We start from the raw sequence: 17,683 nt of genomic DNA on the forward strand, positions 1-17,683 counted from the left end.
CAAACATCCAAACCAAGTTTGGAGAATTCAAAATAGTTTGTATATTTTGTGGAAAAACAATTACCTATGGTGAGCAAAGTATTAAACTCATCAACCGTGCTGGAGACCACCACAACTGTAGTAAGAAACCTTAATTTTTTCCTGGTATTTTTTTTGCTCCAGTTGAGCCGTTTTCAATTCCCTGTTTTTTGTTTGTCCCCATTAAAAATACCAAAAAATATAAAATTGTTCATAAAAGCCAAAAAAAGTAAAAAATGTTCCAAAAAACAATAAAAAAATATAAAACAACAAAAAGAATAAAAAAACAGTTCTTTTTAGAACTACCTCCAATTTCTAAAAAAATGCTACATTTAAAAAAAATTCTGTCATTCTTTTTTCCCCATGTTACGCTCCCCAATGCGCGTACCCGGCGCTCCCCGGCGCAAATCGGGGAAAAAAAATCTTTTTTTTTGCCCCGTGGGGGCCCTTTTATGGCCCCCAAATCAAACCTAGGGGGCCAGGGGGGTTCTACCCTGCCCCCCTTTTGGTCATTTCCCCTTTGTTTTTGCCACCTCTTGTGTCTCGATCCTACCGAGACACAAGATGGCGGCCGCTCCGGACTGTTTGGAATGTTGACAGACACCCGAAAGCCAATCAGCTTTCCGCACGCGAACTCGCGTAGCGCGCTGGTGCGCGCCCCGGTGCGCGCCCCGGTGCGCGTACCGGGGCGCGCTTATAGATATATATTTTTTTTTTAACATAAATTACTCAAAATCCACTGGAGCACATATCTTGAGACATAGCAAAGGCACATCGGGCTACCAGTCCCTACAATTTTGCCAAGTTTGGTGGAAATCCATTCAGCCGTTCAGGCTAAAAGTGAGTCCAACCGCCCTATAGAAATTAACATGGGGAAAACACGTTTTGGGACCCCCCTATTATCTCGGCCCCCGCTTGACGAATTCCCCCCCAAACTTTCAGGAAAGGAGTGGAGCGCACCGATGCAAATTTCAGGAAAATTACAGGCAGATCCCTCAATCGACGCCAAAGTTATTCCCAATAGAATGTTGCGAATTCCCTATAGAAAATGATCCTAACTATAACTACCTACTGGCGACCGCCAGTAGGTTATATATATATATATATATATATATATATATATATATATATATATATATATATATATATTCATTCATTCACTGGAAAAAAACAAAATTTACAGGGATGTTATATAGTTAGGTTCACTTTTTATACACATTAACACATAGAAATTCAGCAGTTCTAGTTAGTAATCTGAAGAGACCATAACTTGTGCCCTAAATTAACTATAACTCGTGACCCCACCATGAACCGTTTTCTCTTCAGTCATTTTTTTTTTGATAATCACATTTTTATTGAAATTTGAGACAAAACAAGTTCATTGGTATCGAATCACACATCACAGTTAAAAAAAAAAAACCTCCCTCCCTGGCAACAACACAAACATCAGTAGCCCCTTCTGAGAGAGTACTGTGGCAACCACAGGGCACAATGACACAGTAGAATAGGGCCCTTAAGGCGGTAGCAACCCGAACCATTTACCCCACACTTTGCTGAGCAATTCTGGGCAACCCCGAGCCTCGAAGAGAGACTCCTCCTGCACCCCGCACCAATCCACGCCCCTCCTCCACTTCAGCAGCGCCGGTACCTCAGCCTGGGACCAGCAAGCCACTATTTCCCGCTTTGCCACCGCCACCGCAGTCCCCAGGAAACGCTTATCAGCCTTAGAGCCATCTAGGCCGTTGAACTCCCCCAGCAGCAAGTGTCTCGGGTCATGGGGAACCTCTCACCCCAGGGCCCGTGTGAGCTCAAGCTCCACCCCCCTCCAGAACGGCTCCAGGGCTGGGCATAGCCATACCATGTGGTAGAAATCGGCTGGAGTACCAGCACAGCGGGCAAAGGCCGGCGAGGCTCTCATGGCGGCTCGGAAGAGACGCGCCGGGGTGAGGTATGCCGTATGAAGGTAATAAAGCTGAACCAGACGTAGCTTCGAGGATGTAGGCAGGGTTTTGGGTGCAATAAGGGCGTCTCGCCAGTCCACTTCATCCAAAGGGCCCACCCACCCCTCTCATCGTTCCTTAAGCCGATCGAGGGATGCAGGACCATTATTGTCAAGGGTTTGGTATATACGGGACACACCCCTCCTCCCCAGGTTCCCCATTATTACCTGGGCCTCCAGAGGGCTAAATTCCGGGAGGGAGGTGGGCGACGGGAGGTGTACGTGAAGGGCGTGACGGAGTTGCAAATATTTGTAAAATTGTGATTGGAGGAGGGCATGCCTGTGTTGTAGGTCAGAAAAGGAGCGCATATGATCCCTTACCCACACGTCCCCAAGTAGTGAGATCCGCACCAGGTCCTAACGACGGAAACCCTCCAGGGACGAGACCTCCCTCAACATGGGCGCCGTGCCATAAGGACGTTTGTCTCGTCAGTCTCCGGTCCCATCTCACTAGATGAAGGGCAGCGCGCCAGGCCATGAGTACAGGCCTGGTGATTGGGGGCAGGGTTTGTGGCACTGGGGAGCCGTAGAGGAAGCTCTGGATCTGCGCGAAGTCTAAGGTACTGAGCTCCACCCGGTAAGCTGGGTCGCACCAGCCGCACGCAAACCAATCATGGAGCACGATGAGCCTTGTGGCCAAGTAGTAGAGATGGAGGTTAGTGTCCCCCATTCCGCCATCAAAGGGGGGGATTCGGCAGTGGGACTGGGCCAGTCGTGGTCGCCCACCTCCCCACAGGAACCGGGTGAGTGTGCCATCCATTTCCCTAAACAAGCCACTCGAGAGGTTGACCGAGGTGTTCTGCAGAATGTAAAGGAAGCGGGGAAGGATCGTCATTTTGAAAAGGGCGCTCCTGCCCAACGGGTTGAGGGTAAGGGATTGCCAGTTCCTAAGATCGGTTTTCATCCGTGCGGCCAGGGGGCGAAGTTGAGGACCCATTCCAGCTTCGGTAGGAGGGTTACCCACACACCCAGATACTTGAATGATTGCCTCAGGAGGAGAATCACTGCCTGCCAGTCAAAACACGCCCGAGAGGGGTGTAAGGGGACCAAGGTGGACTTCGCCGGGTTAAGACGAAGACCCGAGACCTGCTCAAACGCCGAAAGGGCCGCCAGGGATCTAGGACCGGAATGCTCCGGATCCGCCAACAGGTCCCAGTCCTTTTCCTAGACATTTCTACTCTAGCAAGACAGTCCCCTTAGCAGTTTTGCTCCTTATGAAGCGAATCCAGAGGTTTGCTTTATCAGCAATACCAAGGCCTACTGCTCCACAACAGCACCGCAGCCTTTTCGGACTCTGGGATCAAGCAGACTATGTCCAAGCTGCTAAGGTCAGTTAACTTTCCACTCCGCTACCCCTGCTGCACCAGCTCCAAGCTGCTTTAGTTTTCCCTTAATGGCACATGACCAACATGTGGAAGACTAAATCTGACATTTTTTCCAGGGATTGAAAAATATAACAACCAATAGGTGGGACCTTCAAATTGCCCGACATGTCTATGCCGTGGCATTGATTTTTGATCAACCGCGTCTTCTGCCCTTATCAGGGCGTCCTTCAGAGACCAACCTGTACATCTGCTTCAAGAACTACAGGATCTTGTGACCAAAGGAGCCAAAGAGAGAGTTCTGACTCTGGAAATGGGGACTGGCTGTTTCCTTGTGCCCAAAAAGGGTGCAGCTCTTCGTCCTATTTTAGATCTCTGCCTTCTTGTAGAAGGATGAATTCCAGATGCTCACTTTACCCCAGGGTCTGACTGCTTTGGTTCCAGGCAACCTTTCACAGACATGATGGGTCTTGATCATGTCAGTTGTTCGTATTAACTCTTCATTTAAAATCTCTAGTGTTCAGGCAAGCCCAATTTGGAAATCCTTCTTCACTTTCACCCCATTAGAAATGTACAATAAATACATCTATGGTTAATCTTGGCAAGTGAGTAATAACAGAGAGCATGCCAAAGAGATACTGCACCAGAACATGGGAGAGATACTGCACCAGAACATGGGCGAAACATGATTTTCTGTTGAGAGAATCACTGCCATAATTGCAACGTCCTTAGATTTCAAATATTGTTCACCATGCCTTCACCACAGTGAGGCACTTACTTGGTATGGCAGCCTCTGAAGCCTAGGTCTACTGCCCGTTCTTGTCCCATCAATGTCTACCATGACATTTAGCTCAGATACATTTAGTAGTCCAATAAAACACCAGGTGGCTGCTTCACTCTGTCCTCCATGACATCACAGAAAAGCTAACACCTGTTATGTTCCATATAGGTACCCTAATATAGTCTCAGGTAGTCACCTATCCCTTCACCTATATTCTCCCGACCATTACACTACATAACGATTCTTAGTACTGAACTTTTACCTAGTTCCGGTAATGTCCAAAGATGACAATGGGTTTTCTTTGAAAAGCTTAAGCCTCATTCATTATGCATGAGGATTCGTGGAATCACAGCAGGACAGCAGGCATACCATCTCCTATATAATAACCATGTATAAGGGTCATTCCTTCCATCATCCCAGTCCGACAAGACACAGCAAGATGTATCCCTAGGGGGGTACCACTTTGGGTATATATACATCATCTCTTGCTGAGATAGTCAGAGGAGAAAAGGACTTCTGTGCCGGCAAGACGCTGAGGCTCCTGCATGCAGATACTCCAGCTCGCAGTGGTCTGACATCCATGGTGGGGTGTTGAACTCGAGACCAAGACAGCGTCCCACAGTCTCTCACTTCAGGTAATGGGTTTGACTTTATCCTAGAGGGATTCTCAGCTTTACACCCACATACATGCTAGGTACATTCAGGTACATCTAGTGGGGGACGCATCGTAGGAGTAAGCATTTATTACAGTCCTGTATTATAAATACTTGCCTGTATTCAATGTTTTTAGCACGATGGTAGAAATCGATCATCCTTTTACTTTGTGAGTGCTTATAGTCATTTATATCTGTTACTGTCTAATGGTTGCTTAAGCACACCTATTGTACACGAATGACGATGGTTCAATAAATGCTTATTGAAAAACGTCCCCACCGTTTATTTTGTGTATCTCTCTGAGATGAAGTGAGCATGAGTGACTGCGCGGAAAGTAGTACACTGTTTCCACGATTCTGAGGGATCCGGGTTGTCATGTTCGATAGTTGCCAAGAACTATCTCTCCTTGGTAAGAGGGGTTTCTAGTGGCACTGTGAGCTAGCTGGTATACAGGCTGACATATCCGGTAGGGGTGTCCAGAATCAGTCTGACTCCAATCCTACAGTATATGTTGTCTAAATGCGCAGATCCTATATAGGTTTATAGGAACTACACGACACACCGTGTACAGTACCTTCACTGTGGTTGCGCTGGGCTCCCCATGCTCTCTGGCTGGCACTTTTTGGAATTCTCTTCCATCTGAAATCCGCTCCTGCACTGATCTTCTTGGCTTTAGAAGTCTTTTAAAGACTTGGCTCCTTCGACAGGCTTTCTGAATCTTTCTCTAGAGCTTGTATTTCTACCAGATTAGCGCCATGAAACCTCTCCAGTGTGCATGCGCTCTATAAATTCTATTTTAACATACCATAACACAATCTTCTGTGGCCACAGGAATTAACGGTGGTGAAAATTAATTTGTATCTATGTATTTTTAACCCTGACTAGTAGCCTCACTTTCGGTCATCCCAAGATCAGCCTGCGTGTTTATCTCTGTAGAAGTATACATATTTCAGCACAAACTTGTAGTCCAAACTTAATCTGCAAATTTTTGCATGAGGTTTATGTGCATAATGCACTACAGACTGTGTATAAACAGTCATGGATAGTCTTTTCACTTAACATATACTCTTAGCGGTAGAAATTTCCCTCAGCAACGTAAATTAACTCTTCCAACTATGACCACTAAGACCCTTTAGCTTTTGCTGTATGGATACCAGGAAGCTGCAGTCTCCTTTTTCTGGTTGGTATTGCCACACCAAAATCTAGCAAACATGAAACCTGCAACTTGAATGGGGTATAGCCCATCCGTTTCCCATTGTTTTTGTCCAGAGGATTGGGGACACATTGGTTGACATTTCCCACCTGCTCCGTGCTGGCAGAAAATGTCAGTGGGAGAGGGTCGGTGTTGATCAGAAGTATCGGTTGGGTGGGGTCAGAGTTTTACGGTAAGCCAACCAGGGTTGAGTCTGTTGGGGGGAGGAGAGACATTATATACTGTTCTATTTGGGAAAGTACCGCCACTTGTAATGAGGGCATAAGTTGTGCAACAGAACCAATAAACTTGTTACCCAGTTGTACATGAATAACCTGGAAAAGCAACTTCTGTATCCTTTGTCAAAAATGCTCCAACCGGAATCTAGTGGCGCTAGCAGTTGTATTTTTCTGCTGCCTGATGTGTATTATTTTTTTATTTCGAAATAACATAACATTATGCTTTGGGGATTTGTAGGGCTGCTAGCTGAAAGAAGATACTTTGGATACTGTAGATTACATTTATCAGCAGTCTCACATTAATCGTTGTGGCTAATTCCCTTGATGTGATTTTCTTCTAGGTCTTACCAACACTGACATTTTTCATTTCTAGTACTGGCATAGCAGGGGTGATTGTCACTGTACAGGGGATTTATAGAATAAGTACAACCGCCATCAATCTTAGGAAGGTGAATAAAATCTATGTGGTTTAACCCTATTGTTTGCCGATCCTTTTCTATTGCCTACATTGCCTGTAGTTTTTTTTTAACCAAAGTGCTTTCCAAAACCTCATCAAATGCTTCCACTGTTATCTAGAAATGATTGAGTGGTTATGGCGTCCTTTTCAAATGTAGCTTGTATCTGCCATCAGAGAGTTTTGGACAACCAAGAGAGCATTGAATTTTCAATCCAACAAAAGCTGACATTGGACAAAAACGGACATTAGTCTTATCTTGGAAGACCCCATTCCATTATTGCAGTCACCTGTCACAGATTGTCCTTTCCTTCTTTTATGGAGTTTATAGATAGAAATAATCCTTTTCCTCTTTCATGGTTCATGCTGCGAAAAGTATTGTAACTTGAAGAAAAGTACTCTACTTAGTGGCTTTAATTCTATCATTGAGCTTTGAAAAACTCTGTCAACTCTCTTAAATCCTTATTGGATAGTACATATCTGTTATGTTTCTACTAGTGCATTAAGGCATTCATGTTAATTTGCACAATATTATGCAAGTTACATGCCACCTATTGGGATTTACTTGTATCACCTTTGGGAATCATTTCCTTTGGCAGCTCTTTAATCTAGAGACACTATATGGATCTAACACATTTTCATTCATCGGTGAAAACTACTGCTGAATTGGATCTAAATATAAGAATTTTTGATTTCTGAATGTGTCATTTGAACTTATGGCAAAATTTCCTCAAACCAAATTACTTGGAAATTATTTTTAGTTCCTTTGGTTTGTATATCATCCAGATATAATAATGCGAGTGGCTCTATCAAGCTTGGTCTTTGATTATTTTTCCAAAGGACATTTTATGTGTTGATCTTGCTAATCTCTCAAACGTTGTTCAATTTTCACTATGCTTAACTCAGCAGTGGTTTTGGATCATGCTGTTGATTTAATTCAATCAAGCTTTATTTGGTGTGTACAAACAACCATAAAAATAATTACTATAATAAGATACACTGCAATAAAATCAAGAATCACGTTAAGAAGAATTTGCTATTTAAATTACATAATTATCACTTAAAAAAAAGCAATACTATTCCGTGTATTTATTGCCTTAAAATCAGCCAAAAGTTTCATAGCAGATTTATGTGTTCTCACATTGTGTTTTAAAAACAGTGTTTTAAATAACACCTAAAATTGGAGTAAAAATCACAAAAAAGCAAAAAGGTGAATTGTTCTGTGCTTGGGCGGTCCATCACAGGGACTGGGGGGGCAAGATTTCATTTTGGGAAAAGCAACCAAATGATGAACTATTCCAAGTATGTCTTGTTAATCCGAAACTGTGTGATGGATTTGTAACCCGCATAAATTAGCTTTGGAAACCCTTCTCAGTATGGATTGATGGATAAATTATAAAGTTTGATTTTTCCCCTGCCAAAACCATTCTGAATTCCATTTTATAATTCATAAAGTTATCCTTAATTAACGGTTTAGTTAAATCGATCACCTGTACAGGAATAGACTGGATTGATAGAATAAACATCTTCCCATATATAATACTGATATATCTAAGCCAAGGAATATGCATTGCCCTAGACAATCAGTAATAATTGACTATGTGTAATCAGTCTCTTCCTTAGCCCAAGAAGACCTCCATAGCAACAGTGGACATAGTGAAATCGTATCTGCTAGAGGCTATAATCCTAACTTCCAGCGTTTTATCAAGGTGGAGGCTGAGGCTGGTAAACTTGAAAGGCGCTTTAAAAAATAGTTTTCTTCACTCTTCAGTGCCTTACTGCAGTAATAACCCCATACTCCAGCTCCATAAATAGCAGAAGTAACAGCTCTGACCGTATAAATAGCTAACAAGGCTCGAATTGGCCAGTTACCCAACTTTTCCGCAATCCTAAAAATACCATGTGCGCTTATTTATTTATTTATTTGACATATTTGTAAAGCGCAGCTGTCACCTTACAGGTCTCCTGGCGCTGAGATATCTCCAGAGGGGCAGAAGCACGGGGGGAGCAAGCAGTATGATGGCCATCAAGTTAGCCCTTTGGAAACAGCCAAGTTTTGACACGTTTCCTGAAGGAAGGAGTTCATTCATTTGACGGATAGCAAGGGGCATACTGTTCCAGAGTTTAGCGGCCGCAACTCTGAAGGATCTGCCTCCAGCCCTAGCTTTTTTAAATCTCTGCACTTTTACAAGACAGCCCGTTGCAGAACGAAGTGCTCTGGTAGGGGTGTACCAGGCAAACATGGCTTGCAAAGAGCTGGGCCCAAGTCCATGCAGGGCTTTGAAAACGAGGCAGAGGGATTTAAAGGACACTCGCTGTTTTAACGGGAGCCAGTGGAGTTCAGCCATCGCCGCTGTGGCCGAGGATTTTCTAGGCCAGCCAAGGGCCAGTTTAGCAGCGGCAGATTGTACTCTTTGAAGTCTGTCTAACAGCAGGCCGGGAGACTCGAGTAGCAGCAAGTTGCAATAATCAAGGCGACTTAAAATAGTACACCTGACTATTAATGGCCGGGCCTGTAAGGGAAGCAGTGGCAAGACCTTACGTAGAGACCGAATGAGGGCAGAGCAGGTGGACACTGTTTTCGCAACCTGGGCTTCCATGCTTAGTTTGTTGTCCATCATAACACCCAGATTGCGAACAGGGGTGACCGGCTGAGATTTTTCCAAGGATTCTGGGGGCCAAAAATCCACCGGGAAGGGACGAGGGATCCGGCTTCCAGCACAGAACAAAACCTCAGTTTTGGAGGCGGTAAACTGTAATGAGTTGTTATGTAACCAGCCAGCCGTGTCATGCAGACACTTCTGTTCATCTTATATCGAACATTAGTAATTTCATGTGACCATGTCCCATTACCTGAAAAAGTTATTCCCAGGTAGCAAAATGTTTCAACAGTAATTACTGGAGTATTATCAATATAAAATGTTCTGCATTTCTTCAATTTAGGCCCGCATATCATGGTATATGTCTTAGATGTATTAACTCCCAATTTCCTTGCGGAAATAAAATCTCCAAAGCTGTCGATTAATCGCTGTAAGCCCACCGGTGTCCTAGATAATAATTCAGCATCATCTGCATAAAGTAACACCGGGGTTGGACTCCCAGAGATTTGGGGGCATCTGATTGTACCACTTGTGGTACCCTATCCCCCCCCCCCCACCCCCCCCCCCCCCTTTGAGAAAAAGTAAGAAAAGTAGTGGCGCAAGGACGCAACCCTGGCATGTGCCTCGTTTCACATCAAAATTCAATGTGCATTCCCCTCCTTTGTCCAAATCGCAATTTACTTAATAAAATCTCATAAAGCCTAGCGAGAAAAGTTTGCATGCACCAAGGGTAAGTAAGGTCGGCCAAAGGATAGAGTAATCAACAAGATCGAAAGTGCTGCTAAGATCAGCGAAACAGAAATACAATCTCCCTTCTTTGACAGAGGTATATTTACCTATTAACAACTCCAGGTTTATACATTGTTCGATTGTGTCACCCCTTTTCTAAAACCAATCGGCACTGGGGAAAGTGCTGCATCATCATTTGTCCACTCTTTTAATCTCATTAGAAGGACTTTACTAATGATAACTCCTGCTGTCTTTCGTACCAATATGCCAGCTTCACTCTAAATCTTCCTTTTGTGATTTTTTTTTTGCACAACCACCTTTAGACAAACCTTCTAGTGTTGTGCTCCTGGGCTACTGCTGGTTCCACACCTTAGTGCCAGGTTTTCCCTGGCTTCGTTTCCTGCTTCTTCTCATGGCTGCACCCATATGATCCTCTTGTCTGTCGCTAGTGCCTCACATTTCTTGTACCTTTTGACTTCGGTGTGGCCCAATTGTGTGTCCCAAAATCCAGCTGGGCTACTGTTAGATTCTTTCGGCCTCCCTTTTTACTTTTGAGCATATGCTTGGACCAAGTATCGCGGACCCTGCTCTGACATTGAATCTGGTCCTGTCACTAACTGTTTTCTGGAAATCATATCATTATTCTCTGTGTTGCTTGGGGTTGTGTTTCACTCCCCTATAGGCCCGCAAACAATGCCTTGCCTTATGTAACTGTGACATAGGACCTACTTAGTGTTCTACTACTGCATCCATCCTGATGTTGGCCCCATGACTAAAGGAGTGGTCGGAACAGCGGCAACATCCACAGGCATAAAGACAATTTCCCAGTTAACTAGTTTGTATGCAGATCATAAAAAACTTATGGTCTTATTATGAGTTTTTTGACCGTGCAGCAGTGGGACCGCCCCACTCCTGCACTGCCAAGCCCATGTACAAACCGCCCGCCGTATTAGGAGTTTTCGCATATCTGGCGTGCGGTTCTTTGCCGTTCCCAGAGCAGTGCCTATGAAATAGGAACGTCAACGGCAGTAACTGCACAGCATAGACTGCAATCCATGCCATGCAGGCACTGATGTGCATGCACATCGGGGTGCACGTATTGTGCACCCCCTGTTTGCAGCCACATGTTGGGGGGGGGGGAGCTGTAGGCCCCCTTGTTTTCTCACCATCACACATTTTATGGAGGTCACACTGCCATGAAAAATGTGGCAGTGAGTAAACATGTAATATTCTTGGTGGGGCCGCTACATATTGCAGCCAAATCCCCGCCGCGCCACTGCCAGGGATCTCGGATCCCTGGCGATTTGCGGTGGTTCCAGGGCAGTCCGACTGGCCTGGTCGTAATGGGGCAGTCGGAGGACCGGCACCGCTGTGCTGGACTGCCAGACTCGTAATAAAGCCCTAAGTTTGATGCAATTTCATTAATATGGTTGGTTGATTTCTTGTTACTCTTTTTGCATTTCGTCTGACTTGATCATCCTATTCGGGCTATACGTTTTTGTTATCAATTTTACCATTTTACTTTCACATCTGAGCACTGTTTTTAAAAAAAAATGTTCTTGCTTATAGCCCACATCCGATGTGCAACTCTGTATAAAAAATAATTTATTTTTTAGCTTATGCGGTCTAATTCCAATAACTTTTCTCTCTTGTCCTAACTATTCCCCAGTTATAAGTTATTACTACAAATGTTATCTAGTTGGGCCCTGTGACTTCTCATATTAAACCCTGTCCAACTTGGTGTACATGTTGCTCCTTTTTTTTATTTTTAACACACAGGTTTAACTAAGAACTGACAGTTGGTGTTCAAAATAGAATAAGGATACTGAAAACTTTAAAATAGCATAAAAACAGATCAGATTTAATGAATAAGCAAATGTATTTTTTGTTTAGGACAAGTGATCAATGTTAGATAGTTCTGGTTTTTAATATATAGCACTGAAGACCTGATGTACAAAACAAGCTTGCGGTCACAAACTCTGAAATTGACAAATTCACCGTGTTTGCAACAGCAAACGTTTCTCATAAAAACTCCTTTTGGTAAGTCTGAAAAGCATTTGTTATGTAGATTTATAGAGCGCACTATCACCAGGCAGGGTATCCTGGCTCTGAGCAGGTGTGAGTCTAGCCAAACCTACGGCTTTGTGGGACTACTCGAGGTATTCAGCTTCTTGTAGAATTGTAGAAGTGAGGAGGAGGCTATTTTGTGTAGCGGCATGTCATTCCACACTTTTAGGACTCAGGTAGGAGAAGGCTTGACGGCTGAATCTAGTTTTCCATACGCTTGGTATCTGTGCAAGTGGGAGTCCGGATGAGCGAAGGTTTGTGAAAGAAAATGACATTGTTGATGTATGCTGCGTCCGTGTTATGTAGTACCTTGAAAGTGTGGATGAGGAGTTTGAATTGTGCTCGTTTGTGCATGGGTAGACAGTTGACCTCCTTCAGGTGTGGTGTGGTGAGAGGTGATGCAAGTGTGGCATAGGAGGTTGAGAGTGATTCTGGCCGTAACGTTCTGAATGGTCTGCAACCTCTGAGTGAGTTTTATTTGTTTATCACGGCATAGAGGGTATTCCCGTTGTCCAGATTGTGGTGAGGGCGTGCCTGATAGTTTTCCATTTGCTGCTTGGGAGCCATTTGAAAATCTTCCTCAGCATCTTAAAGCTATGGAAGCATACAGTGGGTATGGCGTTGCCTTGGGTGGTTATGTCAAGTTTTCTGTTGATGATGATGCTGAGGTTCTTGGTGTGGGTGTCAATCCTAGCTCTTTTGGTCACCAGGTGGAGTACCACAGTGAAGTGCTTTTCATTTCAGTCTTAGTAGAGTTTAGCTTCAGACAGTTGGTCTTCATACAGTGGGCGATTCCAGTCATGCCGGCATTGAACTTGATTTGGGTACTGGGTGTGTTGTCCGTGAGGGAGAGAATGAGCTGGGTGTCATCAGTGAAGGAGATGACATTGAAGTCGTGATAGCGGATGATGCTGGCTAAAGGGATCATCTTTCCGACTTTTAAAGGAGTTCTGCAACTCATTCCGAATTAGTTAGGAGTTGAGAGGGATGTCCCTTCCTACTTGCTAGACGCCATGACTGTGATTTGGGACCACAACTGCGTCATAAGCCAATGATCAGGTACCTACATCCAAGTTGGGGTGGTAGCTTATTCCCACTGAGAAAGCTGTCCTTAATGTGATTCATCTCAGGCAGCCTTGAAGGAGGGCAAGGGAAGAATCGCAAATAGTGAACCGCCTAATTAATATTTATTATCAGGTCCTGCTGCAACCTTTTGTGACTGGGCAGTTTACAATGCAACCACTCTATACATATGTCCTATTGCTAGTTGCTTTCCTGTACAGAAATCAGTTTGTGTGCAATTTGCATATGTTGCTTTTCAAACAAGGATTAATACATCAAGCCCTCAGTTACTAATCAACTGATGAGAATGGACAGATTCAGGTTACAGTACCAAACAGAAATTATGGTATAAAAAAGGAAAGTTTATATTACAGTGTGTTGAGTGGACACATTTCCTCATAATGTCTATGGATTGTACAAATCTCATGTAATCTCATTCACTAATACTAAAGTTGGCGATGCTAACTCACATGCTTAATGTAATGTTGATTTTCTTCCCTCACCATTTGTTCTAAAGAATTGACATAAAATCTTTTAAGAGCTTGTGCGACAAGCAACATGGCTTAGCTAAATACACTGTCATTAAAAATGCACGTTTATATGAACTACAGCCACAGGAATTATTTGGCAATAGGGGATCAAAGTATGTGATCAGAAAATGCATAAAAGGATGTAGCCTAACGGCTAGAGTGGTCGACCTCGAAGTTGGGGAAGCGGGTTTGAGTCTTGGCAGAGACACTCAACATTCTGTGATTCTGGGCAAATCACTTAATCTTCCTGTGTCCACTATTCAGTGCCTTGATACCCTCATTGGTGATTTGCCGTGCTGTACAAAGCCTGGATTTATTATTATTTATAACATACCAGTGCCGATCCCAGACTGTTCATTTAATGGCACACAAGATATATGGAGGTAAATATTTGCATGTGAGAGTTGCATATCTTTGAAATGTTTAAAAAAAATATTTAAACAGCACTTGAAAGATATGTTTCTTAGTGATGGCTAAATCTCACACACTGATACCTAAATTGGATAATTCCAGACATCTTGTTTGCAATTTATGGTTTTATCTGTATGTTCTTGCTCTATTTTTGTACTGTTTATTTGTCTGCACTATTTTTTTTAATACAGTCATTTGCATTGGAATTTGCTCCAGTTTTATACATAATAAAATAAGCAAACTATTCTGAAAGGCTAATTGATGCAGTTAGCAACATTTAAAAAAAATGGCTTCTAAAATTGATTATTTAGTGAATAGAATGTTTGGACGTAAGTCTTGTTTTAAATGTTTGAGGGGTTTTGCATAGGATACCGAATTGCAATGCTTTGATATTTTATATAATTCCTTTTTCTTGCATTACATTAACACACATGACTTTTCCTTGAAGGTTCGAAAAGGTGCCATTGGAGCTAAATGTGGCTTGGTGTTTGCATTTAATTCTTCTGAGGATAAATTTAATGCAGAAGAACACTTCAAACGATTTGAAAAATACAACACATGGAAGACGAAAGAATTTAAGCAATTTATGAAAAGCAGGTATAATAGTTTTATGACCATTTTTTCTCTTTCCCGATGAGTGGAATATTTTCTAGCTATTACAGCAAGACATTTCTATTCTATAAAGGACACTGAGGTGAGGATTATGATTCTCTTGACATTCCTGTGTTTCTTGTCCTTCAAAACCTAGAGACACCATCTTGTTTGCCTCTTTCTTTGCAAGTCTCTAATAAATGATTAATCTCTGTAGATTTTTTTTTTAACTCCAATCAATCCTGAACAGCCCTTAAGCCTCATTGACATGCATATCATTTTTGACTTAACATCATCCTCAAAGGCGCAGGAAAAACCCTCTATCGTCTTAATTCCTGCTTCTGTTTCGATCCTAGAGAAAATCTCTATATTAAAAACGTAACCATCACTATTGTAAATGCATTTCAAGGATGGGAAAATGTATGTTGCAATTCCATAACCTTGATAGTCCTTGCAATTTACCTTGGGTGGGATTATCCTTGCTTCCATGTCATTAATACAATGGAAAACTCCAAATCCAATACCTAGATTTATTTTCCCTATGGCGCAACTGGAGGCCCAGATTATACTTATTTAAAGCTTGGACATCAACACTAAACCCACATTCAATATAGGCTTGTAATAAAACTTTGTAAACATAATGTCTGAGGACCAACCTGCTGCTCTCATCATATCTTCAAGTCTAGAGAACAAGAAAGTCTTGGAGGCCATGACTCCTCTAACGGAATGAGCAGCAAATCTATTAACATCAGTGCCAGCCTCTGCGATAATCCATGTAACCAACCTGGAAAGTGTAGCTGTGTTTCTTGTCTAAATGGTTTTTGTAATACATTCAACAATTGACCTTTATAATCTGCGCACAACTCTCTAGTAGTGCAAACTTCATATTCTTTCAGATATCTCACAATGCACAACCGGATATGAAATGCCTTTTGAAAACGTTCTGTCATTTTACAAATCTGAAAAGAAACTCCTTCTGGAGTATATACTCTACCTGTTAAGTCTAATTCATGGACAGCCAACATCCTATTGTAAGCTATCAAACAAAGCAACACATTCCTTTCTAGAATGGTCTACGTTATATGTCCATCTCTCTAGAAATCTGAAAACTATATTGAGATTCCACAATATATTGTACTGTAGAGTAGGAGGATTACTCAATCTAATCCCTTTCATCAATGTATATACCAGAGAATGCTTGTCATGGACTTCCATCTATTGGATTGTGTCCTGCAGAAACAGATGACTGGCTGCTGCCAACTGTGACAAGAAATTCGCTATCACATGTAAATCTGTCTCCACAGTATCCACACCCTGCTTGCTGCAGCAACACACATTTTTTTCCCAAGAAGCATGAAATAGTTTATGCATGGAAGTGACCCTCACTTGCTTAATGAGAAACACAGCTTGTTGCGAAATTCCTGGCATTTGCCAACGTTACCCAAAGTTTTCCATTCCATCAGTAGCAACTGACTTGATCTCACAAAAGGGTGTTGTACCCATGCCGGGTACAAGAACATTTCTGGAAACACTGATAATGGCAGTGGTTGTTCCCAAGATGTCTTCAGTAGCATAGGGAACAGCATTGTTCTTTCCAAATTGGAGTGACTGGAATGGGATCAGTCTCATGTCATCTCACATGAACTGCAACTTGAGGAATCATGACAAAAGGACGAAACTCATACTGGAGTATTCCGCTCCAAACTTAAAGAAATGCATTGGACGCGTTTGCCTACGGATCTGGTCTCCAGCTGAAAACTCAATCAGTTGTGTATTCAGTTGTGATGCAAAAAGGTCTGTCTTGCATACACCCCATATCTGATGCATATCTGATGTAGAACGTCTGCTAAAATATTCTTCTGCCACAAAATACACTCTGCCATCACCGATAAGTGGTGTTGGATGCAAAAATGCCAAAAATCTTTTCCCATCTCTGCCAACATCTTCAACCTCATGCCTCCACCTTATTCATGTGTCATGAAGATGTTGCCCATCTTCAATAAAATTCAACAATTGGTCTTTGGAGGGACAACCTTCTTCTGACAAAGAAACCTGCTAGCAGTTCCAAGCAGTTCATGTGCACGGCTGTTTTTTTTTTTTTGACCAATGACCTAATGTGCGCCCTATCCTGCTTCCCAGCTGCATCTGCAATATGTCTGATTCTATAACGCCTTGGGCTGAAATCGGAAGATGGATCAGTTGTTCCAGACCTCCATGTGTTCTGCCCACGATACTAACTCCGCTCTGGCTTCTTCAGATAGTGTCACCTTTTTTGTGTATGCCAGCACTTTCCTAACATGTTGAATTTTCAACCATTGAAGGCCCTGTTATTCACTGGTCCCAGGAATATTGCCTAAATAGACGATGCTAAAAGCCCAATGATGCGGCCTATGATTCTGAGCGACACCGTCTTCTCATTGCTACCTTGAATTCTTTTTTGATAGCCCCCATCTTTTGTTTGGGTAGTTGCAATTGAGCCAGGACCAAATCCACTTGGATCGTCAGACTGTTGGAGTCAAAATGGACTTAATTAGTATCAACCTGTAACCTCCTCCTTTATTCTGTGCAGCAGTAGCCTTCTGTATGTGGTGTAGATAGTGTTATAGGCTCTTAAAGTTTTTGCACCTCGGAGTCTATGAATCGCTTCTCTTGAAGGAAAAATTATAGTTGATTACGAACCCAATGTTGTCTTAGGGTGCCGTAAAATTCCAATTTGAAACGACCCTTGTCTAAGACCCAGGCACATTGTGTTAGGTGATGTCAAATTGTGCACAAATCATACTCCACCTACCCCCCCAAAACAGCTTGTGTATATGGAGTAATCTCTACCTGCAAATCCATTTCCTGTGTTGGTTAGGTTGGTTCCATGATAACACCCTCAACTGTACCTGCTGCAACAGTTTCGGTCTCTCGTCGGAACAAAGGTATTACCTCTATATCTGGCGTACCAGCCTCCTCCTTTTCTTGGATCCATAACATATTTGGGGGCCTTGGAAATATTGTTTGCCCGGTGAACTGTCCCATGCTGTTATCG

The 17,683-nt window shown here is 42.8% G+C and overlaps 1 protein-coding gene across 1 annotated transcript in view; it reads left to right on the plus strand.

Moving 5' to 3' along the window:
* ZZEF1 (zinc finger ZZ-type and EF-hand domain containing 1) overlaps positions 1-17,683 on the plus strand; it is a 1,733,356-nt gene that overhangs the window by 288,297 nt on the left and 1,427,376 nt on the right. The window contains exon 11 of the mRNA XM_086954803.1: positions 14,507-14,655. Coding sequence (XP_086810929.1) covers positions 14,507-14,655 — 149 coding nt within the window. The remainder of the gene's footprint in view (positions 1-14,506; positions 14,656-17,683) is intronic.

This window comes from Lissotriton vulgaris, chromosome 2_1 (genome assembly GCF_964263255.1).
Source record: "Lissotriton vulgaris chromosome 2_1, aLisVul1.2, whole genome shotgun sequence".
In the NCBI taxonomy this organism is placed as follows: domain Eukaryota; kingdom Metazoa; phylum Chordata; class Amphibia; order Caudata; family Salamandridae; genus Lissotriton; species Lissotriton vulgaris.